This window comes from Myxine glutinosa, chromosome 7 (genome assembly GCF_964187855.1).
Source record: "Myxine glutinosa chromosome 7, kmMyxGlut1.1, whole genome shotgun sequence".
NCBI classification, from domain to species: Eukaryota; Metazoa; Chordata; class Myxini; order Myxiniformes; family Myxinidae; genus Myxine; species Myxine glutinosa.
In genome coordinates this window covers 127,084,767-127,112,089 of record NC_136267.1, presented here as the reverse complement: position 1 = coordinate 127,112,089, position 27,323 = coordinate 127,084,767, and the positions used below count along the sequence as shown (strand labels likewise).

General features: G+C 45.7%; 1 protein-coding gene across 1 annotated transcript in view; it reads left to right on the top strand.

Annotated features, from left to right (window-relative positions):
• LOC137412160 (solute carrier family 12 member 8-like) overlaps nucleotides 1-26,692 on the top strand; it is a 39,627-nt gene extending 12,935 nt beyond the window's left edge. The window contains exons 6-10 of the mRNA XM_078782286.1: nucleotides 2,048-2,726; nucleotides 3,448-3,545; nucleotides 3,753-3,870; nucleotides 17,820-17,880; nucleotides 24,887-26,692. Coding sequence (XP_078638412.1) covers nucleotides 2,048-2,726; nucleotides 3,448-3,545; nucleotides 3,753-3,870; nucleotides 17,820-17,880; nucleotides 24,887-25,052 — 1,122 coding nt within the window. The 3' untranslated portion in view covers nucleotides 25,053-26,692. The remainder of the gene's footprint in view (nucleotides 1-2,047; nucleotides 2,727-3,447; nucleotides 3,546-3,752; nucleotides 3,871-17,819; nucleotides 17,881-24,886) is intronic.
• Nucleotides 26,693-27,323: the final 631 nt, after the last annotated feature.

Genomic DNA, 27,323 nt, shown 5'->3' with positions numbered 1-27,323 from the left:
ATCTCTTGAAAGCATCGTTTGTATTGCATCATTAGAGTACTGTGTCAAATTTCTACCATCTTATCAGGATCATCGGTAGAGTTAAAATAGTATTGTGGAGGCATGCATTTCCCATGAGCCTCGACCTTGGATAGAAAAAAACATAAAATAGTTTGAATAGATCTTTAAAGATTGCCATCATTAGTCTTGGACAAGGCACATTCAGCTTATGAAGCGCTAACCAAATTGATACTGTCCTTCGAAAGAACGCTAAGCTCGTTGTACCATCTGCCAGCACTGCTGCTTGGTGGACGTTCATGATACCATGCTGTCTTTCGCTAGGAGCAGTCAAATTTTTGCTAGCACCCTGAAAAACATAGCAAATCCCTGTCCCGACCTACAGGGGGAACTATTTCAGCAGCACATCCATGCTTCCTGTAATGATGCAAGCCCACAAACTCATACTGCACATGATTGAATGAATCACATTGCCTCTGTTGATGTCTCTAACATGATGGTGCATTTGCTGAAGGTTTATTTATTACCTCCGCCACCAAAGGTGGATGGAGGTAATGTTTTCACTCCTGCCTGTCTGTGAACAAGATATCTCAAAAAGTTGTGGACAGATTCAAACGGAATTTGGCAGAGAGGTAGTGTATGTGATGAGGACGAAATTATTAGATTTTGGTTTAGATCCGGATTCTGATCCGGCTACTATAATTTTTTAAGTGATTCTTCACCATTGGGAGATTGGGACAAAAACGATACATATCAGGATATCTCAAAACGTTGTGGACGAATTTGGATGAAACTTGGTGGAGAGGTTGGGTGTGTGACAATGACTAATCGATTCGATTTTGGTGGAGATCTGGATATGAGTTTCATTACGACAATTATTTAATTATATAAGTGATTCTTCACAATTGAGAGATTGGGTGAAAAGCAATATATAACATGATATGTTGGTTAGGTGACAAGAACAAGCCAATTCGATATTGGTTCAGGTCCGAATCCAGATCCGGCCTATCAGTGGGATAGAAAACATAAACTGTTCAGCCTGGCGGAGGTAATGCGCTCCACCGAGTGCCGTTCTAGTTACCCTCGCCGGAGAAGAGGGTATTGCATTTGAGTCCGTCTGATTGTCTGTTTGTTTGTTTGTCTGCACAGAATAAATATGATTTTCTCTGCAACCGTTGGTCCGATTGACAGGAAATTTTCACCAAAGGTGCAACTCCACCTGTATAATTTTTTAATGATAATTATGACGTCATAGGTCACGTGGTTCGGCCGCCATCTTGGAAAATCGAAAAACGTTGCACCTCTATATCTCGGAAAGCGCTGAATAGAAAAAATTGAGACATCACTCATTGTAAAGAACTCTCCATGGGGAATAAAATATGTTAATGGTGATGTCATAAGTGCCTCCATTATGACGTCATAATTCGACAAGTACAAAACTTCATCCTTTCAAGATGAAATTTATTGAGCGCCATGTCAGCATAAAGTGGTGGAGAAAAAAATAATGACGACGTCATCAGTCACGTGTTTCGGCCGTCATCTTGGAAAAACCAAAAAACTTTGCACCTCTATATCTCCGAAAGCGCTGAATATAAAGAAATTGAGACACGGCTCAATGTAAAGAACTCTCCATGGGGAATAAAATATGTTAATGATGATGTCATACATGCCTCAATTATGATGTCATAATTCGACAAGTACAAAACTTCATCCGATCAAGATGAAATTTATTGAGTATAATCTCGGAATAAATTAGTTTAGAATTTTTTTTAACGATGACGTCATCGGTCACGTGTTTTGGCCGCCATATTTGTTTTAACACAAAAGTCTTAAAAACCACTGAAAATACATCCTGGCGAGGGTTTGCAATCTCTGATTGCTCTTTGTCTTGTTTTAAATGTGTCAGCAATCTCCAATCGCTGCACTCTAGTTACCAGCTGATTTTAGTCTCATGGAGCGCAATCTAATGTCATGAGTGTTTGATTTTTATGTGTTAACGAGGATGACACACGCTTGTTTATCATCCTGTTTGTTAACATTATTATGACAGTTTGGACCCAACAAGACACCTACGTATGCCATCGGGGTGGTTGGAGCAGTCACTGTAATATTCATCTTCATCGGTGAAGTGGACATTCTCTCTCCAATTGTCACCATCAACTTCCTCATCACCTATGCCACTGTGGCCTACGCTTACTTTGCCCTGGCAATGAGTTATGATTTGCAGCAGATGGAAGGGATGCGTTGGGCAACTGGAGGACCCTCGATGGGAAATAGCAGAACAAATGGCGACCAGCGAGAGGGCTACAAGCCTTTGATAAACAAAGGCAAGGATGAGTCTGAGAGTGGTGAAATAAGTCGGAGTCAGGAGGGATCATTAGAGGAGTTTACTCGAGATATGAAAATGATTTTTCCCAGCCAAATGCCAAATGGCAAGACCGGTGGAAGCAAGAGACCGGAGCAGGACGTCCCTCGGGGTAAACGGCACAATGTGGCCAAAGAGAGGCTGCAGCACAGCTTCATGCTCGATTCAATTGGCAAGAGGGACCAGCAGAATCTCGATGGATCACTTTCCGAGGACAGCGCTTCAATTAATGGTCAGGCCATTGGACTGGATGACCAACTGGAGCCTGTGATCTCTGCCAATGGTGAAGAAAAACCAAAGGAGCGAAGACACGGAACGTTTGAGACTTCCAGCAGGAAATCTAGCAAAGCAGAGACTGCAACTGGTGAGCAAGAGCCAATGCTTGTTTGCTAATTTACCTTTATTTGTGTGAATTATGTAATGAAATCTCTTGTCTCCTCCCCTCCTCCCCCTCTCCAGTGTATGTTGATCCACTTGTTGTATCCCCATATCGTTCCATCATCCTCCCCTCCTCCCCCTCTCCAGTGTATGTTGATCCACTTATTGTATCCCCATATTGCTCCATCATCCACCACCAATCCACTCCAATTTGTTCTCTTGTCATGCTGCATATATCAAGGTTGCGTTACGTGTGCAGTAGAGTCTGAAACCCGAATCCTATCCAGGTTACAACTGTTGAACGTCCATCCGAGGGACGGCACACACATTGATGCCTCACCCAGCCTGTGAAACCCCAGGATGTCAGCTTATAGCTTGGCCAATATTCAAACCATGGCTAGACAGCTCAGAAGCAAGTATGCATAACTCGATGTTGTCCTACCAGCCCATAGTGTTTATTTATATACCTAAATTAATTAAGTTGAATAATGCGATTTCATGACATGGGACTTGACCAAAGCATACCTGCTTTACACGATTACACTACTCCATATTTATTTTAGACATAATTACTCTACTGCCACTGAAATTTGACGATAATGCACCAATTGCTTCATATAAACCTCTAGCCATGGCCTCTGCAGACTAAACCAGGTATGCTTTGTAAAGGATGTGTTTCTTATCAAGTTTTTCCTCTCCCTTGTAAGATTTGTCTCATCACAAGAATCCCTGGGAATTGGAAATTTATCAGATGTCAAATTCCTTCTATTCTAAACTCTGCAATCGCTGGATATCCCTAATTGGTGTAAGTATGCTTCCCACATTTTAAGATTGTGAATGAGGAATTGGATTTACTATCAAAATGCATCAGAATGACAGCAACCCTTGTTTTTCATCATACTGCCAGAACACTACTGTAATATGCATTTAATTTACCTATTTTGATCAGATGCAATATTGTGCAGCCGCCATGTTTGATTATTGACTGATGCCATTGTATTCCTGTAACCAGGCCGGAGTATGCCTCGTCATCATGTTTATTATCCACTGGATCTTCTCCCTCATCACCATAGCTATAGCCTTGCTTCTGTTTTTGTACATTGGGCAGGCCAGCCCTGGTCTTCCACCTGGTCAGTACCCAGATCAAATCACCTGTCCTTATTTCGCGCCAGGAGAGCTACTCGACAGTGATTCGGTTCACTTTTTAGCAATCTTGCAGGGGCGCAATGTATGTTATGATGTACCTGCTAAATAATAAATGAAATGAAAATTTAATGGAACATGGATCATGCTGTTTGTAATCCCTTGAGCAAGATTAATATGAGGAAGTCACCAAACTTGGATCTAGTTGTATAAATCAAGTTGCTCGCGAGATCACGGCGAGGTCACGTCTTTTCGAAGCTGTTCCATGCGCTCACGCTTTCGAAGCTAAGTGATCTTTCTCAATTGTGTTTTTGTCGAGACTGTATCTATCTTTCGGTGTATGTACCTATAGCGTATCTTTTGGAAAATTTTCGGTGCTAATTTTTCGTACATGTATACAAAATCGTCGGTTAATGCGTATCGAGTATTCTGCGGCCTAGTACTCGTAGGCTTAGGCTACCGTACCGTCTCCGACCTTGTGGTTTTGTTTTTCTCTCAGCGATTCGTCGAATGCGCTGCAATTATTTTCGTTCTCTGTTTCGTCCCAGTCGTTCACCCCATACCTCCTTGTTTAATATCTCTACTCAAAAAAAACAAAACCCAAAAAAATATTTCCTTCCCAGGTCTTATTCGTTTATTTGTTGTTCTTATTTGTTCGTTCGTTCTTCGTTCGCGATCACGCGATCACGTGGTTAGAAATGTATAATCTCTCCCCTGAACAACTATTTTCTCTCATATATTATAACACCCTTTTCTTCTTTTCCTACAAAAGGATGCTTTCGTCTTGCTCACCAAATCTATTCATTCCAAAAAATATATACTGAAACGCAAAAGAAACTTACCACCTTTGAAACCTTTAAATATCAACAATAACACTGCGTGTAGTAAATGTGTGAACTTATTTGTGGACAATAGTGTCCTCACTGTCAGACAAAACGGTCACGGATGGTCACTTGAACCTTCAATGGTCACTTCATAGCACAGCTGTTGAACAGCCGTTTTGACTGTCAGTGATTAGCCAAGGGGTACGGGATGATTTTAATGAGCTGCATGTGATGTCTTGATATTGGCTTTAAAAAGGCCAGTGCAAAATGGGCATTTCAATCAACATGCCACGATTGTCAAGGGATCAACGGCAGCGTGCCCTGGGCATGCTGCAAGGCGGACTGAGCTACCGTGAGGTGGCACGTCGCCTTGGCTGTTCACACCAGACGATATCGGCCCTGGTGGACAGAGACACCCTCCACAACTCTGCAGATGACAGACCTCGATCAGGGAGGCCAAGAGTCACCACTGCAAGGCAGGACAGGCAGATGGTCCGAAGTCACCTGCGGGATGGATTCCGTCCAGCATCCCGCACTGCGGCAGAAACTCCGGGGCGTGCAAACCCACGGATCTCCAATGATACTGCACGAAGACGACTGCATTACTATGGCCTGACTGCCAGAAGACCATACAGAGGTCCCGTGATGACGGCTGCCCATCGCCGCAACCGACAGAGATGGTGCCAGCAGCATCAGCGGTGGACCTTGGCGCAGTGGAACGAGGTCGCTTTCAGCGATGAGTCAAGGTTCTGTGTGGACAGTCCTGATGGGCGTGAGCGTGTCTGGAGAAGAACTGGCGAGCGATATGCCGATTGTTGCGTGCGTCAAGCCAACAGGTGGGGTGGCCCAAGTGTGATGGTGTGGGCCGCCATATCAGGCCGGTACAGGACGCCACTGGTGGTTGTGGATGGGAATCTTAACGCCCAGCGGTATGTGGATAACGTCCTGCGACCTCATCTGCTGCCATTCCTGCTGGACCACCCAGAACTGAGAACCTTTCAGCATGACAACGCTCGTCCCCATGCTGCTCGCTTTACCACTGCATTTCTCCAAGGCGAGAACATCAACACCATGCAGTGGCCTGCGCTCTCCCCTGACCTGAATCCCATAGAGCACCTGTGGGATGAGCTTGGGAGACGCGTAGTTGGCAGGGCCAGGACACGGGCAGAGCTGCTTCAGACATTGAGGACTGAGTGGGACAGAATCCAGCAGCAATCCATCCAAAGACTGGTAGGCAGTATACGCCGATGATGCACTGCCTGTATCCAAAACAATGGTGGCCACACACGCTATTGAAAGGGGACTGACATTGCACCCTCTGCTGTTCTGTACTGTAGAACAAACTGATGAGATGGTGTATCTGAGGAGAATAGAACCATGTTCCACACCTTGAGTTCAAGAGATAACAAGATTTAATGATGAACCAATATCACAGCGCTGTGGAGGGTGTAAGAGTCATACCATTCACAATTGAACAGCATGGCCACATACACTCCTGAGTTCCTTACAGAAAGAACTTCCTTATATACTTGCAGAGTGTGATAAAAATCTCCGCTAATTTTGGCAAGTTTCAGCAGTGTAATACACAATGGGGGAAACGTTGACCAGTACCCCCACCCTTGTCCTATCTTATTTGGCATGAGCCAAGGGAAAGATGCAGGAGAAAGAGCACAGTGACATTCTCAAAACTTATCTTCCATGCTGGCTTTTGGTCAAGGACAGACAGACGCGTTTTCACGAGGGGGTCTAACAGAGCAAGCAGTTTCACTATCTTTCTACATTCCTTGGCACAGTTGGAAAATATAGCATAGTTAAAAAGCAAGAGGGAACATAGTAAGCTTAATCCTTTTCACAAAGCAACCATTATTAAATGCAAACCACAATTACATAAGGCACAATAAAAGGCATGATCTCGACATTCCCCCATTTGGTCTCTACGAGACTACGTATCACAGAGACCAGGCCACATCGGCTTTATTTGCAAAGCAAAAGAGAATAGTGTTATATGTGGCCACATCGGGCTTTATTGAGTGTTGTATGTGTGTCCTCCAAGGGCATGCCACGCACATAAAGTACCCCGCATGCACGCTTGAAAGGTGTGTCATGTTGTGCGTGTTTGGAACATGAAGGTCCAGAACATGAAGATCTATTAACTTTTCAGATCCGCAACGAAGGCGCCTGGTCCGGCCAAGGATGTTGCCCGGGGGGGTCTAACAGCCCACCCTTGGAGCAGCGTAGGTGCGGCTGAAATCCCCCCCAATCGAAGGGCTCCCCGTCCTCGCACAGACCCGGTCCTTGCCGATCTTCGAAGTTAATCGACGTCCATGCTGTTGTTCTGAGGAATACATAATGTAATTAATATCTTGTGTCACGTGTTCCTGGTCAGAGTACAGAGCATTACAATTCAAAGTAAAGAGAGAGACTTCCTTTTGTGTCAAAGACGTTCATGGACGCATAATCAGCTTGTGGAACCAGAGTATCAGTGTCAGGTCCTTTGGCAGCCAGACCCAGCGTTGCAGTCAGATCCATAGTCGGATCAAGCGGAGATGTGCAGCTGTTTGCTTATAATACATAAGAAGCATTAGCCAATTCCCGCAGGGGATTTACAACAAAATCATCACAATAAATCAAATAAATCAACAGTCTTCTGATGCGCCGGTCACATCGGCATCGCCCAGGGGCTCGTTCAGGTCGACGGCCTTGGCGGTCAAGATCATGGTCTTCCGACGGCGGTTTCTTCATCGTCCATCCTGAAAAATACTTTCTTACACACACCATGATCAAATTCCTAGCCCCCCGTCCCACCAATTGGCATTTAGTTACCTTATCTCTCAGATGGTTGGCTTATTCATAGCCGCATTTCCTGTGTCGTGTCTGGAAATTCAAATGCCATATTTACTTTCACCAATTTCCGAAAATACCTTCCTTTTAATCATCTTCCCTACATCTAATAATACATGATTTACCAACCATTTCCCCCCCAACCATAATCGGTCAATGGAAATAATCGGTATCCTCCCCTTCAAAATTTCACTGTTATCCTATCAATACCTGGACATTTTTTCCCTTCCTTCCTAGATACGCGAATTTCACACCAGTATAAACCCACTGGAAAAATTATCTGAAAAATAACGAAATCGTCTCCAAGTTCTCTAGCTAATCTCCATCCGCAATCACCAACTTTACCCTCCTGTGCATTTTGCCTTAGGTTTAGAACCTAGAGTCTACCAAAACAACAACAACTAGCCTCCCAAAGCCATTTCCCTGCAAGAGCGGGGGTTAGCCTTGCGGTCCCCATGACAATCTTCTTCATTTTGCTCTATCACCTCCCTTTGAGCAATAATTCAATTGATGTGATTCCCACGTACCTGGTGGAGTTCTGTTCACCTGGTCTGCAGAGCCGTGATCCAATCTTCACCAGCCCCCAATCACCTCCTCGATTGGGGTCATTCTGCATGTAGCAATCTAACGCAACGTTATTAAACGAAATTCACAACTTTACATTCATTGGTCCCCCCAGTGCAAGCCAACCCCTTGTATCACCTTCTTATCTCAAAAACAACAGTCCATAACTAACCACTTTCCTTTATTTCCTGTCTTTTCCATTAACTTTTTACAACCTTTTCCTCTACTTCCTCAACAATTCCCAACAAAGTCACCTGTCATTGACAAATAATCCATCTGATTCGACTTTCCAATCCAATCATCTTTGCACTTTCCACGACCTTCTTCACACTTCCTCGCAAACCTTTCCTTCAGACACAACCCACATGAGTTATGAATACAATTTCCCCTTTCAGGCGCGTGTCTAGCCACTCACAAAGTGTCCACAAGACAACGTCTTCATATTTCACACCTCGGACCAGCCAGGGGTCCCTTGAGAGATGCATCCTCAGGTTAAAATCACCTCAGCTCTTGAGAGCTCAATTTTGTTCCATGGCCTATTCTGACCCATCTTGGCCCACCACCACCTCTACCTTCTGCCAAGCAAGAGGCAGGAGCATCATTACTCCCTCTTCCCTCTGCCCACCATAACTGGCAGACAGACAATGGCGAGCTACAAGCCCCAATGTTCTTAAACAGACAGATTCAACAACATCCAATAAGTGAATTCATTTTCCCAGAACTCATTCCCCTTTCCAACCAACATTTATACCTAAGCTTTAGGAACATGCCTTGTTCCAGGTGTGTGCGCATCCACATCCTTAAATTGGCCGACCCCCATTTGTATCCCGGCTGCCCCACCACCTGGAGCATGGTTACCCCCCAAAATGACATTGCACGAACCCTTTCAATACCTGTCTAAACCTACTACCATTTAACGACGCTTCCCCATACACTGTTATGGCCCCATCTGGATTTTTCAATCTTTATTTCAATTTAAATTTAACCCGATTTCCTCCAATTCCTTCCTACAGCATCACATGCACCTGTTACAGTGAATATATTTCCCCTGCCCCCTCCCCTTACTCAGGAGCCATCATTTTGATAAAATCATTTGAAAAATAGCCAATGGCAATCCATTCTGTTCAGATTGCGTGCTCCCAACAGAATACTGGATCCCAACCTCCAACCAAGCCACTGTTTCTCCGAAACAGTTCCAATTGTTTTCTTTTTCCCCCGCACACAAGTCAGTCCAAGCCAGCAACTGTACACAAAGATATCCCAGCACGCCGTGACCTTCACACCCCCACCAAGCTAGCATTCCCAAAAACAAACCCATGTTGTCTTTTTTTCCAGTCATACAAACCAAAGTACACTTTTGTTTGCACATGTACTTTAACCACGATTATATGAGACTCAACACCAGGACTGCTCCGTGGAGCAAGGCACCAGAGACAACTCCCCTCTCCACCTGGACTTACCCCAGGTAGAATTTGGCTACCTTCAGAGAAAGTACTTGCACAACACATTTACAAACCAATTCGTCCCCTCGTTGTATTAGGGGACATCTCGAATGTTCCACCACAATTCACAGCAGGTGACCACCCACCTGCCCTTGAAGTCCTTCTCAGTCATCTTTCCCACGAAAATGTAATCGATTTGTCTGACGCACCACGTCTGTTCAGCAAATGTTTGAGACACCCAAGCATGTCATAACACATGGGCTGTCCAATTCTGAAATCTCACGAAACCTTTTCTGAGGGTCAAATGTAACAGATAGACAGACCGGCAAATAGGCAGGGGCAAACCCCGAGGCCCCAGACACCATCACCACACACATACCCCGCATCACATAGGAGTATCAACATTTGTCATAGGAGTATCAGCTTGAAATATCCACCCGCTCTGATCCTCCAGAGCTGAGGAAACCAGCCAACCTGAGCCGGACAGCAAATGCCATATGTCTTCGTCTCAAATCGAGGGCAAAATTTTCACAATGGCAAACAATTAATATATTGTCCACATTCATCTTGGTCACCCCAACCCATCCTGGCTCTCCCCAAGAGCTCCGTGTCCGGACAGACAGACAGATAAACAGACCGGGTGAAACCATAACCATCCATCCTTCCGATTGGACTCAGCACACATGCCGCCCGCTCACCAGTCATGTACACTCAGCACCCATAAATGGCACACGCCAGCATCACATGTCATTCTTACCTTTATTCAACGCATTCCGCAATCCCAAGTCAAATCCCAAAACAAATTAAAACAGACGTCATCTTAAAAAATACAACTTGCCTCTGCAAGAGGGGTCTCACTAAAATCCGAAATGGAGCGAAATGGACCTCAAAATAACCAATAACTTCCCCACAGCCTTCCTAGGGAGGCGTGCTCTATCATGCAGCACCCTTTACCTGGTGCACACCTTCCGCACATTCCTCCCGCTCCCAGGCTTCGTTGCACACCTGACCACCGCACACACTCGTCGTTCGCACACTCCATTCCAGGTGTGCATTCCTTCTCACCTGCCACAACCAACTCGTACTCCGTGCCACTCTCAGCACCTTCCCTGTGTCTTTGCACCAATGCATCTCCAGGATGCATTACGCAACCCATCCACACATCATTCGCACGGTGTGAGCCACATCATATACCGACAGTTGAAACCTCGACCGTTTTCATCCCTCGGATGAGCGTTCGACCCACATTATCTTCTCCAATACTTTCCCCCATCCGCCTGTGGGGCAGCTTGTCTCGCATCATCTGCCCTGAGACCCATATGCATTTTCATAACTAAATCATACCACCATCGCTTGCCTGGAAAGCCGTTGTCCGGCGCATTGATCAACACAAATGTGCCGATGCATCGTCCAGCTGCCATTCCGCATCACATCCGTACCTCGGTCTTGTAACTGCCATTCTCTATTTCATCCGCTGTAGACAACCTCATTCACCTCATTCAGAGAGACCTCATCCACACTATACATCATTCATTGTATGGACAATGGACAAGAACAAGACTTCCTGTTGGCACCGGAAATTCATTATTGTCTTGAAATCCTACATTCAACCACGTCAATCGCCTCATTTAATATACTTCGCGTTACTATCAACGTTAATTCAGCATTCCTCTTATAATTCCATTATCAAACAATGTATTCCTCATGATATTGCATGGCAGGATTCACAGGCGACCACTATACCGACATGGCGCATAGCACACCGCATGAAGCACCTTGCTGGCAAGGCATGAACGACTCACGTGTAGGAAAGTTGAAGTGGCCCACAATGCATTTGGGCACACATCCTCCAAGCAACCTCATAGCAGGGTTCTCCCCCGTACTCACGCATGTTCCTGTTCCATAATGCGCCTTTCTCTCCAGACGGCTCTCCCACACTCGTCCGTCTCAATCCCAACCGCACCTGTTCACATGATTTTTGGGTCTCTCCCAATCTTCTGCTTATCTCGCCGGCCTCCATGCTAGCCGGGCTGCATCCCCATGCGGCAACTCCGCACGTTATTCTTTCCCTCATCTTCAGTTTTTCATAAAGGTGCAACCACCCGATGCGGCTGGTTGCATCATTTTCTTACCTGGCTCATTTTAATCCTTTATTCGCCTGACTCGGCCACCCGAATGCGTCGAATACACGCACTCCGTCTCCAGAACTCAAATCATTCTAGTTTACTTCAGATTGAGTATTACTCCGACATACCTTAATCTCCCTTAAGATATTTAATTAACGTGCACGGAACATTTTCCCGTCCATGCGCCCAGGCGGTCGCTCCCAGCGCACGGCAGCACGACCCCCATTTGCAAGAAGCAGCTCGTGATGCGTACAAGGCGCAAGGAAGCGCCCCGAGGCCATCCACCGAAAAATCCTGCCTTTTAATTTACCGCGCCGATATTTTCCTAATCCGGTCCTCCCGCGGCGCTAACTCGCGGTCAATGCTTGTATAGCGCTTCTAACTTGTCTAACTTATCCTGGCCATCCTCCTTGGGTCCCCTCCGTTAGTCCGCAGCCAATACTTTCTCTGGTTACTATCAACCCCATCAACTCCATCTTGTCTCTAGACTGCCCTGCCTGGGAAGTTCTTGGCTTTACCAAGAAGTCCCCCCTTTTTGCTAACTGACCCCCATTTCTTGGTTCATCAATAGACGACTTGTTACCCGAGCCAAATAGGCCTGTACTTACACACCAGATTCCAATTTGTTCGTGATCCAAGCACGGAACGACGAAATAGAAGACAGACAGCCTGGGTGAGTAAACGGAGCTCAATTTGGAAAGACCCCTCAGTATGAAAGCTCACGTTAATCGAATCAGTGCTGGCCAGCCTCTCCGCTGTGTCCCCACAGGGTCTGCCTCCCAAATATCGCTCAGAGTCGGATCCCACTTCTGACACCAAACTGAGGAGAATAGAACCATGTTCCACACCTTGAGTTCAAGAGATAACAAGATTTAATGATGAACCAATATCACAGCGCTGTGGAGGGTGTAAGAGTCATACCATTCACAATTGAACAGCATGGCCACATATACTCCTGAGTTCCTTACAGAAAGAACTTCCTTATATACTTGCAGAGTGTGATAAAAATCTCCGCTAATTTTGGCAAGTTTCAGCAGTATAATACACAATGGGGGAAACGTTGACCAGTACCCCCACCCTTGTCCTATCTTATTTGGCATGAGCCAAGGGAAAGATGCAGGAGAAAGAGCACAGTGACATTCTCAAAACTTATCTTCCATGCTGGCTTTTGGTCAAGGACAGACAGACGCGTTTTCACGAGGGGGTCTAACAGAGCAAGCAGTTTCACTATCTTTCTACATTCCTTGGCACAGTTGGAAAATATAGCATAGTTAAAAAGCAAGAGGGAACATAGTAAGCTTAATCCTTTTCACAAAGCAACCATTATTAAATGCAAACCACAATTACATAAGGCACAATAAAAGGCATGATCTCGACATATCTTGGTCAAAAACTTGACATGTCATCAATAAAATGCCAATGTTTCAATTAGCAATTGTTGGTTTGTTTTATTTTGAACTGTTACAATTTTCTTACATTTCAAACAAGTGGTAAGTTTCTTTTGCGTTTTCGGTCTTTTTGAAGTTGGTCAAAATGGTCAAAATGGTCAAATTTTTTGGTCAAAATGCCCATTTTGCACTGGCCTTTTTAAAGCCAATATCAAGACATCACGTGCAGCTCATTAAAATCATCCCGAACCCCTTGGCTAATCACTGACAGTCAAAACGGCTGTTCAACAGCTGTGCTATGAAATGACCATTGAAGGTTCAAGTGACCATCCGTGACCGTTTTGTCTGACAGTGAGGACACTATTGTCCGCAAATAAGTTCACACATTTACTACACACAGTGTTATTGTTGATATTTAAAGGTTTCAAAGGTGGTAAGTTTCTTTTGCGTTTCAGTATATATAATACCATCTCTTACAGTTCCTCCTTTCTACATTCCCTAAACTATCCAGAACTCCACCCCTCCTCCAGTGTCCTCAAACGTATTTTTGACTCGAAGGTCTCAAACTCATTTTGCAAAAAATGTGCGTTTCCCATGAATCATACACTTTTCAAAATCCAATCTCACCCCTCCCCTCCAAATCCTCCCCATCACCCATCCCTTTCAAATCTCCCCCCTTGCCCCTTCCCTCCCCTCCCTCCTAAACTCCCCCCACACCCCTCCCCTCCGAGACTCTCCCTCGCTCCTCCCCTCCTAGACTCCCCTCTCACCCCTCCTCCTAAAAGCATCCTCCCTGCTTCTTCCCCCTTCCAACTTTCACCTTCATCTCCCCCAACCTTCTGCCTCGCTCTTCCCCCTCCTCAAATAACACCTCACTGTGCCTCACCCAATCTCCATCAAACCTTTTGTCCGCCCCATTCTTCCCTTTCTCCAAGCTATTCTGAAATCTCTGACACACCTTCAACAGCTCTCCCTACCTCTTCCTCCTCTTCCACATCTTACCCTACCCCTCCCCCCCCCCTGTTCTGGACCCGATGCTCCCCCTTCCTCTTCATTAAGGGTATGGACCTCAAACATCCGGGGCCTTCGCTCAAACTTGACTGACCTCTCCATACAGGTTGCTTCTGACAAACCAGATGTGATCTGCTTAACAGAAACTTTCCTCCTTCATGATGTCTCTGATGCCTTGGTATCTCTCCCAGGTTACTCCCTCCTCCGGTATGATAGACCTGAGCCTCGTCCTGGAGGTGGGGTTGCTATCTTTATAAAAAACTCTCTTCCTCACTCGCCCTCCACTGCCCTCTCTCCACCTCACCCCCAGGAATACCTTTGGCTGCGGCTTCCCCTTCGCTCCCACCTTTTGTTCATATGTGTGTTGTACCGTCCACCAAACAGCGATGACTCCATCTACATCTCGCTGTCTGATAATATGGACCAACTTCTATCTACCCATCCCAACTCTCTCTTCCTCATATGTGGTGATTTCAATTGTCACCATGCCAGTTGGCTGGGTGTGGGTACCTCTCTCACCAGCCATGGCTCTTCAGCAAAGGACTTCTGCGACTCACTGGGACTGACACAATCTGTCAATTTCCCGACCCGGATCTCAGTCAACGGAGCATCTTCTCTTCTGGATTTGGTTATGACAAACTTCCCTGAAAATGTCTGCTGCTCTTCTTCTGCTCCAATCGGCTCATCTGATCATGTGCTTGTCAAAGTGGACATCTCTCTGACCATTCTCAGAGAGCCTCCTCAGCGTCGACGAGTCTGGCATTTCACTCAGGCCAACTGGCACGGTCTTCAAGCAGCCATCAATCATCTGGACTGGTCTCACATCTCTACCGCCTCTGACATCAACTCATCCTGGAAATTCTTTCAAAGTAAATTCCTCTCTCTCATGCACAGATTTATCCCATCTCGTCTTCAGTTGTCATACCCTTCCTCCCGTCCATGGTACACGGAATCTTGTGGTGAGGCTGTTGCCCTGAAACAACTTGCTTTCGTCTCCTGGAAAGCAAATCCAACGGAAGGAAATCTCATTTCCTTTCACAAAGCCCGAAACAAGTGTGTGTCCACCCTCAGGAGAGCCAGGAAACAATATATCACCGTTCTCAAGACCGAACTCTCTTATCTGTCTCCCTCTTCCAAATCCTGGTGGAGTCTGGTCAAATCTGTTTATGGTGTTTGTTCCCCCTCCATCCCCTCCCTCACCTCAAACGGCTTAACGGCTGACTCCGCACGTGAAAAAGCTGAATGCCTCAACTCTGTGTTTGCCTCTAAATCTTGTGTCCCAAACCCATCCCTCTCTGTACCCACCGTACCCAGTCGTACCCAGCTGCTCCTGGACTCTGTGTCCTTTCCTCCTGACAAGGTGGAAAAGTTTCTGTCAACCCTCGACTCTGATTCTGCAACTGGTCCTGACGGCATCAGCCCACGGGTCCTAAAATCATGTTCTTCCGCTCTTTCACTCCCTCTTTCTGTTCTCTTCACCCTCTCTTTTGCTCAAGGTCATCTGCCATCTGCTTGGAAATCAGCCAACATCACCGCTTTGCACAAAAAAGGTGCAAAAACAGATCCCAGCAACTACAGACCAATCAGCCTTCTCCCAATTATCAGCAAAGTCATGGAATCCATCATTGCTTCAGATATGAAATCTTTCCTCTTCTCCAATGGCTTGATCTCTGATCATCAATTTGATTTCAGACCTGGTCACTCTACTCTGGACATGCTGCTTCTGCTTTCTCAACAATGGATGGAGGTCCTCAACGCCAAACAGGAAATTAGAGCTGTCTCCCTTGACATTTCACGTGCCTTCGATACGGTCTGGCACCCTGCTCTGCTCACCAAACTCTCCTCCTTTTGTATCCATGGAAATCTCCACGCATGGCTGGCGGACTTCCTCTCTGGTCGTAGTCAACGTGTGGCCCTGAATGGGTTTCTCTCATCTCCTCTTCCTGTTCAGGCTGGAGTTCCCCAAGGTAGTGTTCTGGGCCCTGTGCTTTTTCTGGTCTTCATCAATGATCTCTCTGACTCTCTTGAAAATCCTCTCTATCTCTTTGCTGACGACTCTACTCTCTGTCGCTCCATTCCTCATCCCTCAGATCGGCAGTCTGCAGCCTTCTCACTCTCTGCAGACCTGGACAAAATCACAGACTGGGCAAACAAATGGAACATGTCTTTCAATCCTGATAAATCTCACACTCTTACGATGTCTCTCCGAAAAGACCGACTGGAAAACCCTCCCATCCACTTTCTGAATATTCCTCTCCAAGAAGTTCTGTCACTCAAGCTTTTGGGTCTCACTATTTGCCATGATCTTTCCTGGGAAAACCACATTTCAAATCTGGCCTCCAAAGCCAGTCGCCGACTGTGCATCCTCCGTCGTGCGAAGTCCTTCCTTGGCACACCTGAACTCCTCACCACATACAAGGCTTTCATCCGCAGCTCTATGGAATACTGCTCTCCCCTCTGGTCTGGTGCTCCTGCCTCACACCTAGCCCGTCTTCACGCTGTTGAAACCAAAGCGTTCAGAATCATTGGAATCTCCCGCGATGAAGCTAACTCCAAAGGCCTTTCACTCACTCTCCTGGCAGGTTGGTGGTCTTTCCGTCTTCTACCGACTCCTCTCTGGCCTTGCCCCCCCAGCCCTCTCTGGGCTCTGTCCCCCAAATATTCCTACAGGTCGCACAAGATCTGCCTGCAACCCTCTTATGGTTAAACTGCCAAAATCAAGACTTTCTGCTCACCTTCACTCCTTCATTCCTCTTTTCTCCCGCCTCTGGAACAAACTCCCTCACTCTCTTCAATCCCACTCCACCCTCCAGGTCTTTAAAACAGCTGTTCACCACCATCTCTTATCCTCCCCCATCCAAAACCTTGATCTTTTCTACCCCCGCTAATTTCGGTCCCCTTGTGTTTTATACCTCTCCCCCCCCCCCCCTCCCCCTCCCACGCCTCCTGCCCCCAAGCCCTCTCCCTCCCACACTTCTCCCTGCTCTCAAATGTTGTGGTTGTGTGCTTCCCCTTCTCTCCCCATCTTGTCTTCCGCTCCCTCTTTTTGTATATTTTGTTTGTCTGGTTGATTTGTTTGTGAAATAAATGTTAGCTCTTTCACGAGCCTCGATTCAGTATACAAAAAAAGTACTTTTTGCTTTGGCATAGCTGTTTAGCTATTTCTGGTACAATGTATAACACCATGTAACCTCTCCTATATCCGAACTCCTGCATGCACATAACTTTTGTGTGGCCCCTTAAGGTGTGTAAAGTGTGAGGAAAAGTGTGCGTTTTCAATTCTGTGAAATAACAGCATTTGCAGAGCTGTTTGTGCCTTTATAGGAAGTATTTTAACAACTGCTGCCGGTAATATAGTGAAGCTGTGCCATTATTATAATGTTTCATTAAACACTGGAATTTGACTGGCGTTTGTCTGGTCTTACCTGCAATTTGGTTGTTGTCGCCTGTCATCTGTCGGAGAGCGGAAAAATAAGGCTTGCTGGGAAAAGTGAGCCAGTTGAGTATCCTGTGCCGGAGTGGCGACTCGTCATGTGTGTGTGTGTGTGTGTGTGTGTGTGTGTGTGTGTGTGTGTGTGTGTGTGTGTGTGTGTGTGTGTGTGTGTATGTGTGCGTGTGCGTGTGTGCGGCCAGACTGCAGACTTTGGTGTGCTAAGGCCGACTGTATCACCTTCCCAAGCTGAATTGCTCTATCCACGTGAATTGCATTGCTATGTTAAAGTTCCCTTTCTTTCTTCCAGGCATTTCTGTTTGCTTCAACTTGTTTACATGGATTAAAGAACAATTGCAGAAGTTATGCAGGTAAGATAGAAAGTGCTTGAGTTTTGCTTCTCTATTCTGTTGCAGTCTGAATTTTTTTTTTCTGTGAATAAAAAGTGTTTAAATTTGTTAAATTAAATTTGGGCATGGAGATTTTTGGCAGTACTGCCTTTTCCGAGGTAGCATTTTAGTACCCCGATGCCATTAAGAGTCATTAACAAAGTAAATGGGCTGACACTATATAGAGAATAGACAAGGTAAGGTGGGTGCAGTTAATGCCTCCCTTATTTATGATCCTCAATGAGCTAGTTGGGATTTTGCAACATATGATAGCAACATGAGATATCTTCTGAGGCAGCTTGGTTTCCCAAAGCTGGGAATCTAAATTTTTAATACTGCTACCTTCAGCTGCATATAAGCTGTTTATACATGTGAGCATGGTGTTTGTTCAAGGTGGAAAAACCTCATGGGGAAGGGGGATAAAATTAGTATTAATATTATTTTGTAATAACCGTTGGTCCGATTGCCAATACATTTTCACGATAGGATCGCCTCCTCCTGTATAATTTTTCCATGATAATTATGATGTCATAGGTCACGTGGTATGGGCGCCATCTTGGAAAACGCGAAAAACTTTCCACCCTATAAATCTTTGAAACCGCTTCACGGAAAAAAAATTAAACATGGCTCATTGTCATGGTTGTCCATGGAAACCTCCACGCATGGCTTGCGGACTTCCTAACCGGTCGCAGTCAACATGTGGCCCTGAATGGATTTCTCTCATCACCCCTTCCTGTTCAGGCTGGAGTTCCCCAAGGCAGTGGTCTGGGCCTCTGGGCCCTGTGCTTTTTCTGGTCTTCATCAGTGATCTGTCGGACTCTCTGGAAAATCCTCTCTATCTCTCTGCTGATGACTTCATTCTCTGCCGCTCCATACCTCATCCCTCAGATCGGCAGCCTGCAGCCTCCTCACTCTCTGCAGACCTGGACAAATTCACAGACTGGTCAAACAAGTGGAACATGTCTTTCAATCCTGACAAATCTCACACTCTTACTATGTCTCTCCGAAAAGACCGACTGGAAAACCCTCCCATCTACTTTCTCAACAATCCTCTCCAAGAAGTTCTGTCGCTCAAGCTTTTGGGTCTCACTATCTGCCATGATCTTTCTTGGGAAAACCACATTTCCAAGCTGGCCTCCAAAGCCAGTCGCCGACTGGGCATCCTCCGTCGTGCGAAGTCCTTCCTTGGCACACCTGAGCTCCTCACCACAAACAAGGCTTTCATCCGCAGCTCAATGGAATTCTGTTCCCCCCTCTGGGCCGGTACTCCTGCTTCACACCTAGCTCGGCTTCACGCTGTTGAAGCCAAAGCTTTCAGAATCATTGGAATCTCCTGCGATGAAGCGAACTGCGAGGGCCTTTCACTCACTCACCGCAGGCAGGTTGGTGGTCTTTCTGTCTTCTACCGACTCCTCTCTGGCCTAGCTCCCCCAGCTCTCTCTGGGCTCTGTCCCCCAAATATTCCTACAGGTCGCACAAGATCTGCCAGCAACCCTCTTATGGTTAAACTGCCAAAATAAAGACTCTCTGCTCACCTTTACTCTTTCATTCCTCTTTTCTCCCGCCTCTGGAACAAATTACCACACTCTCTTCAATCCCACTCCTCCCTCCAGGTCTTTAAAACAGCTGTTCACCACCATCTCTTATCTTCCCCCATCCAAAACCTCGATCTTTTCTACCCCCGTTAATTCACCGCAGATCCACTTTTTTTAAATACCGACTTATTTCCTGGAAGTCCGAGCAGTGTCCATGTGTTTTATACCTCTCCCACCTCCCTCATCCCCCCCAAGCCCTCCCACAGATCTCCCAATGTCCCTGTTCTCTACTGTTGTACTTTTGTGCTTCTCTCTCTCTCCCCATCTTGTCTCCCGCCCCCTTTATTATGTTTTATGTGTCCATTTACGTTTTTTGTCATCAATGTTAGCTCTTGCATGAGCCTCGATCTTGTATATAAAAAAAATTGTGAAATACTCCCTATTGGGAACAACATATATTCATGATGATGTCATTGGTGCCTTCATCATGACATCATAATTCGACAAGTAGAACTCTTGATCCGATCAGTTTCAAATTTATTGAGCGTGATCTAGGGATAAATTGGGCGAGGAAAAAAATTGATGACGTCATCGGTCACGTGGTTCGGCAGCCATATTTTTACGGCGTATCCCGTGGAGTAATGCCGCCTGGAACAGCGTTTGTCTGTCTGTCTGGTGCATGTATGTATGTTTGTCCCTCACAAATTTCCAACAATCAGAGCTGAGGATCTGGTCACATGGCAGGGGGATAGCAGATCCCCCACTCAGCAGATACAAGACTAATGCTCTTGTTCATTCAATGCACATCAGTGTGCTCTTCGTTATTGTCATATCTCATTTATTATTTTATTTATCATATGTCACATTATAGGTAATTGTCACATCTCACACATTAGCTCTCACATGAGCCCTGACTTAGTATACAACAACATGCATTTTAAGGCCATTTTCCCTGCAAGAGCGGGGGTTAGCCTTGCGGTCCCCATGACAATCTTCTCCATTTTTCCCTATTTTCTGCATCTCTCCTTGTTAACCCCCTTGCCCGCATATCTTCTTCCACCGTCTTTAGCCAAGTCTTTCTCGGTCTTCCCCGTCCTCTACTTCCTTCTACATTCATTTCCATCACTCTTCTCAACCAGTCACTTTCATCCTTCCTCAACACATGACCAAACCATCTCAACCTGTTCCTCTTCACAGCATCAATCACAGGCTCTATTCCCATCATCTTTCACAAATCATCATTTGTCTTCCTCTCTCTCAGCGACACTCCGCACATCCACCGAACCATTCGCATTTCCACCCTTTCCAGCCTTCGTTGCTGCTCTACATTCATGACCCATGTCTCACTCCCATAAATCATAACACTTCTCACACATGCAGCATACACCTTTCCCTTCAGCTTCAACGACACTCCCCTCCTCATCAGCACGCCACTCAGTTCCCGAAACCTCTTCCATGCACATCTCACTCTAGCAACCGTTGCCGAGTCTGATCCACCTTCTCCATTGAGCATGTCTCCGAGATAGCAAAATGTTTTCACACCTTCCAGCTTCAGGCCGTCTCCAAGATCCAACTCAACATTTCTTCCATCTGCAGCTCCCTCTGTGCACACCTTACATTTGAATGTAGCTGCCACGCTGGTTAATGACCCCTCTCAGACCACTACATTTTTGATGAACCCACTCAGCGCACATTGTACATTGAATGGAGTTCACTCCGACACCCTTCCTGCACACAGCACATGGCCACTTCCCAGTTCTTTCCACCTCACCACATGCTTTACCACTTGCCATCACCCTCGTCTTTCCTATATTCACCTTCAGACCTTTTCTCTCCATACTTTCCTTCCATTTGTTCATCTTTTCCTTCAGTCCATCCATACTTTCCGCAATCAACACCAGATCATCTGCATACAACAACTCCCACGGTAGACCCTCCTTTACGGTCTGAGCCAGCACCTCCATCACAGCTACAAATAGTAGTGGACTTAGTACCGACCCCTGATGCACTCCCACCTTCACCTCAAACTCACCACTGTTCCCGTCCTTCGTCCTTACAGCTGTGCGCGCTCTTTTGTACATTGCCATCACAACTCTGATCAACCATTCCTCCACTTCTAACTTCCTCAATGCCCATGTCAATACTTTGCGTGGAACCCTATCGAATGCTTTCTCCAGATCAACAAACCCAAGAAAGAACTTCTTCCTCTTCTCCATGTACTTCTCCTGCAACTGCCTTACAATAAAAAGCGCGTCTGTCGTTCCTCTTCCTGGCATAAATCCAAACTGCATTTCGTCGATCTTCACCTTCTTCCTTGTCCTCTCCAACACCCTTTCCAATACCTTCATTCCATGCTCCAATAACTTTATCGCTCGGTACGAGCCACACTCCAGAGGGTCACCTTTCCCCTTGTATAGAGGGACAAGGGTACTCAGTTCCCAATCCACTGGAATGCAGCCTTCTTTCACCACAAGATTACAGATCTCTGTCATTCTCTTCACACCCCAACTTCCTGCTGCCTTCAACATATCTCCCACAACTCCCGTCGGCCCTCCCGCTTTTCTACTCTTCATTGCTTTTATCGCTTCCTCAACTTCCTTCTCAGTTATCTTCTCTGCCGGTCCTAAAACTGGTTACTCTCTATGTTGCCATCCCATTCATTCTCTGTATTCAACAGCATTCCCATATATCTTTTCCATCTTCCTTTAATTCCATCTGGGTCCACAACAATTTGTCCCACTTCATCCTTCAAGCAACTCACCCCCATCACATCACACCTCTCTTTCGCTATCTGCTTTGCAATCCTGAATACCGCTCTCTGACCCTCTTCCGAATCCAAGCGTTCTCCGAACATTTTCCTACATGTCTCCTGCGCCTTTGCTTCCTCTTTCTTTGCAGCCTTCTTGGCTGCCTTATAACTTTCATGCTCTGCTTTTTCTGCTCCCGTACCCTTCGCCTTCTGCCACTCCTTGAACTTCTTCCTCTTCTTGTCAATCCTCTTTCCAACTTCATCATCCCACCACCATGTTTCCGAGTGCCTCGGTGGTCCTTTTGTCCATCCACATACCTCACCAACTGCTCCCAACAGACTATCTTTCATTGACATCCAACCACTTTCAAGCTCAACCACATCATCCTCGACCCGACTCAGCCTCTCTTTTAATACCTCCCTTTCTGTCACCTCTTTCAACCTCCACACCTTCATTCTCGGTTGGTACTTCACCCGCCGAGCTCTCCTCGCACCTTTCACCCTTATGTCGCAGACAACCAAGTGGTGCTGTGAAACAGCCTCCTCCCCCGGGATCACCTTTGTGTCCCGGAGGTGCCCCCTATCTCGCCTACGCACCATCAGGTAGTCAACAGTTGTCGTCGATCCACCTGACGTGTATGTAACAAGCTTATTATCCCCTTTCTGGAACTGAGTCTTACAAATCAACAAATCAGCTCCATCAGCAAACTCTAAAATCCTTTCACCTTCTCCATTTCTCACACCATATCCGTAACCCCCATGAACTCCCTCAAAACCATCCATACTCCTTCCCACATGTCCATTTAGGTCTCCTCCTACCACAACAACTTCCTCATCTTTCACGTTTCCCATCAGCTTCTCTATCGCACACCAGAACTTGTCCTTCTCTTCATCGTTCCGACCAACCTGCGGAGCATATCCCAAGATGATGTTCACCAAGAGCTTTCCAATCATCATTTTCACCATCATCAACCTATCACTCACTCTGGTCACACTCACCACACTGTCTACAAACCCGTCAGAAAACAGGACACCAACACCATTCACGCCCTCCGGGCACCCTTGCCACACAACCTTGTATTTCTGTCCCTGCCTACCCTTCACCATTCTCACACCACTTCCCTTCCATCTCGTCTCTTGCACACAACATATGTCCACTCTTCTTCTGGCCAATACTTCCACCACTTCTCCTGATCTCCCTGTCATTGTCCCTACATTCAATGTCCCAAACCTCAGAAACCGATCTCCACTTCGGGCTGTACCCTGCCCATATGTAGTTCTAATTGTCATGGTTCTCTTTTTGAGGCAATGTTTTTATGGCCGGATGCCCTTCCTGACGCCAACCCTCCCAGTCGCCTCTTACGACACGCAGGGATACGGTGTACCTATTCTAACCAGGGTATACACCGTACACACCGGTCCAAGTCAATTCATGTAAAACTAAAAGCACAAGGATGGCCGAGTCATCCTCCCAAATACATTACACATACAAGCTCCTCCACAAGCTTAAGATCACCATTGATAACAAAGAAAAGGTTCGTTTACACTGCACGTAAAGTAGCTAAGATGGCCAGGCATACAGAATGTAAACGCAACACTTTCGAGGGTGATGATGCACAAAAGAAAATGCTTGATGCTTGATGAAATGAAAATGAAAATGCTTGATGAAAATGCTTGGTGCACGAAAAAACGATCAATAAACTATATTCCCAAATGGAGCACTCCCAAACATACCCAAATACAGACAAAGGGAAATCCAACTGAAAAACAAAGAGGTGTGATTTAGTGGGCACTTAGTCTTAAATCGGCTGGTGTATCTCCTCAGGAATCGTCAAAGATCGTCCGAGGCCCTGGCGTCTTTGCGCATGAAACACACTCCTTGGCGTGAAGTAGGCCTTCCGCGTGAAGCGAACGGCCTTGGCGTGCAGCTCGCTCTTCCCAGCCGTGCTTGTCCTCACGATGTCTGCACGGAAACCACAACTCTCCGCCAACAGTTCCCCTCCTCACGACCGACCCCAGCAAGACGTCAGAAGACGACCGTTCCTGATGAAGCCGGGACTCGAACTCGCACGACGTGAGAATGTCTTGCCTGATCGATGTACCTCCAAATTGGCTGGTGTATCTCATCAGAGATCGTCTGAGGCCTTGGCGGCAAAATGTGTTCGTTGGCGCGAACTCGGCCTCGCTGCGTGTCCGCTCCACGCACAGCTTAAAGAAGGTCCGCAGGACGAACCGCCGCTTCGAAGTCAGCACGAACCAGGACGCATAGCTTAAAGAAGGTCCGCTGGACGAACCGCCGCTTCGAAGTCAGCACGAACGACGATCTCTAAACTTTGGTGCCGTGGAGAGCTCGAAAGTACGATTCCTCGCTCGAAGGGTATACAAAAACAAAGTATACAAACAAAAACAGCTCAAAGTATACAAAAACAGTATACAAAATAAAAATCTCTCCCTACTTCTACAACAACATGCTCATCTGATATTTTCATCTACTTCACAGTCTATTCCCATTTAGTCATCCAGAGCCTTATTATGTTTTCGGTTAATTTAATTAATACGTTTTAATTCCCTTCTATTCAATGCACCCTGCATATACATTCATGTATTCCCCGAGCATTATGTGCAAAAATGAATTGGTTACGGAAACGTTTGCTGTCTGATTGTTTCATTTACTCACCTTGTACTCCTGTTAATTGTGTTCCAGGAAAGGACCAGCACCTACAGAGCAATTTGTTGTCACACCTTCATTTGTTCCTGGAGGGATATCCACAACCCAGTTGACTGAGGAGAATGAGGACTTTGCCTTGCGTGAACGCTTCCACCGTTTATCCACTGTTACACCAGCTGCTCTAACCACACAGGATCAATGAGGACCTCTGAAACGCTTTCCATCAGTCTTTGTGCTCCATATTTCACAAAGAGGAAATATGCTGGAAATTGTAGATGAGGAGAGACATACAATGGAGGAGACGCACACTCGATCCCTGGTGAATTTTGGACTGAACGTTTACGTCAAACCTGAAGGTCGATTCTTGTTGCATCAAAACCGTCGATGATGCACAAAACTACCATCCTTTCCAGGTGCAAAATTTCACAACTACCAACAACAAAATTGCACTACTATTTATTAATGCGTGTACCTCATGCCACAAACACACTTCAGTAACGTGGAGAGTGAATGGAAGATGTTCAAGTATGTATTAGTATATCACTGAAAAAAATTGTAACTTATAACTATGAGGGTAATTCAAAAGATTCTAGGAACGAAATTATCACAATCGTCCAGAATGCCAAGTTTTTGTATTTTTCAACATCATTTCCATACTTTCCATTCCACAGCATAGTTTTTTGACTTCATTGCACTTGCTCCATTTTTCCTTCAAGCTTTTTATTTTAGTAAAATAGGTTTCAGATTGTTCGTTCAGCCATGTCTTAGTTGCTTCGGCCGGTTGGTCATAGTTGGTGAATCAATGGCCATGCAGGTGGGACTACCTGCAAAACCATCGAGCAGCCTCTGAGGCCAGGGACAGGCTGTACGGAGGGTGATCCACCGCTCAAAGTCACAGTGATGGATGGTGGGCAACACTGCACTTGTAAACAGGCATGTTCTTATTAGCGAGGAGCATTAACCACTTTTTTGTCCTTGGTGTAACATTCCCCTGTGATTGTAGTTTTGCGAGGTGTATAGCTCATCGGTCGGATTCCCTTGACATCCTAAAACAATGAAGATCATGATGTCATTGGGTGAGGGTTAGGTGTGCTATTTATCGGGTGGTGTGGATTATTTGCTCTTTAATTGCACCAAACCAATTTGGTATTAAGGTCCTGGGAGTGAATCCATGTTTCGTCATCAGTAAGTCGGTGAAAATTAAAATTGTCTGAATCTGTGTTTAACGGTTCGAGAAGCATCAACCCTTATCAGACATATCTTCGTTTCTCTTAAGCATCATTGTGTTTCATGCAAACTTGTATACAGTAGTTATAACTTTGTTCCATGGAGTTACTTCTTTGTTTTTTCAAATGCTATTCCACCCCATTCCCACCCCTCATGGGCAACGGAGGTTTTTACTTGTTTTCTTGGACAAGTGTGCTCGTAATATGGTCTTAATTAAACATTTGTCTTTGGCTAGAGCAATAATGGTTGGCGCCAACACTAATAAGGGTTGATGATAAATGTTAGGTGATAAAAAGGGATCTTCACATGTATTAAAATGGTATTCATGCACAATACAACTACCTTCTAAAAGGAAGGTTAAAATGTATTGAATCTTAATTGTAGTTTCCTACCTTCGTGGTCGACGTGTTCCCTTGAATTGTTTGTTTTGGATCATTTTTATTCTGGATGGTATTCTTTATGTTCAACCCTATAACGTTGGGATGAGTTTATTTTGGTTTGAAATAAAAGCAATCTTTCCCACGAGATAAGTTAATAAACTTGCATCAATTTATTGAGCCAATAAACAATCCATTTTGGGTAACTGGAGTGGTTATCATCATGGTACGGAATCTATCCGAATGACTTGTTTGTTGTGACACACACGGAAATTACGTTACCTAAATGTTTTATAGTTTGCAATGCATGGAGTGGCTGAGAGAGCCAAATGTTTTTATGACTGCGATACACTTGGAAAGCAGAGCTTGAAGTGCCATTCAGACTTTCATGACACTCCTAATACTTGGAACGGCTCCAGTTATTCTCACTTCCTTGTGAGGTCTGCCAGGAAACGTTTTTAGCACAAGTCTTCAACTGAACTGGCTGGCCAGGCCTTCATTGGAGTGAAGGTGGCAGCAATTTGGAGTTTGGCCAGCTTACTCTTTGCTTTAACATCCGACATATCTTTAACATCTTTAAAGGGTGGGATCTTTAACATCCAACAGCAAATGCTGGCAGATTCCCAATTTAACATCCCTCTGATTAATGACACTGTTCACAAAGCACCAAATCCCAGTCTGTAGTCGGGATAATAATCTCACCAAGATGAGAGCACGAAGATAAGTGTTCTACCTCTGCACCGCACTGTCAATGTACGTGTTTACTAATAAAACTGCATGTGATAATTTGAGAAGTGTCTCTACCTCTTATATCTCTTCCTCCAATGGGGGGGGGGGGGACAAATATATATATATATATATATATATAT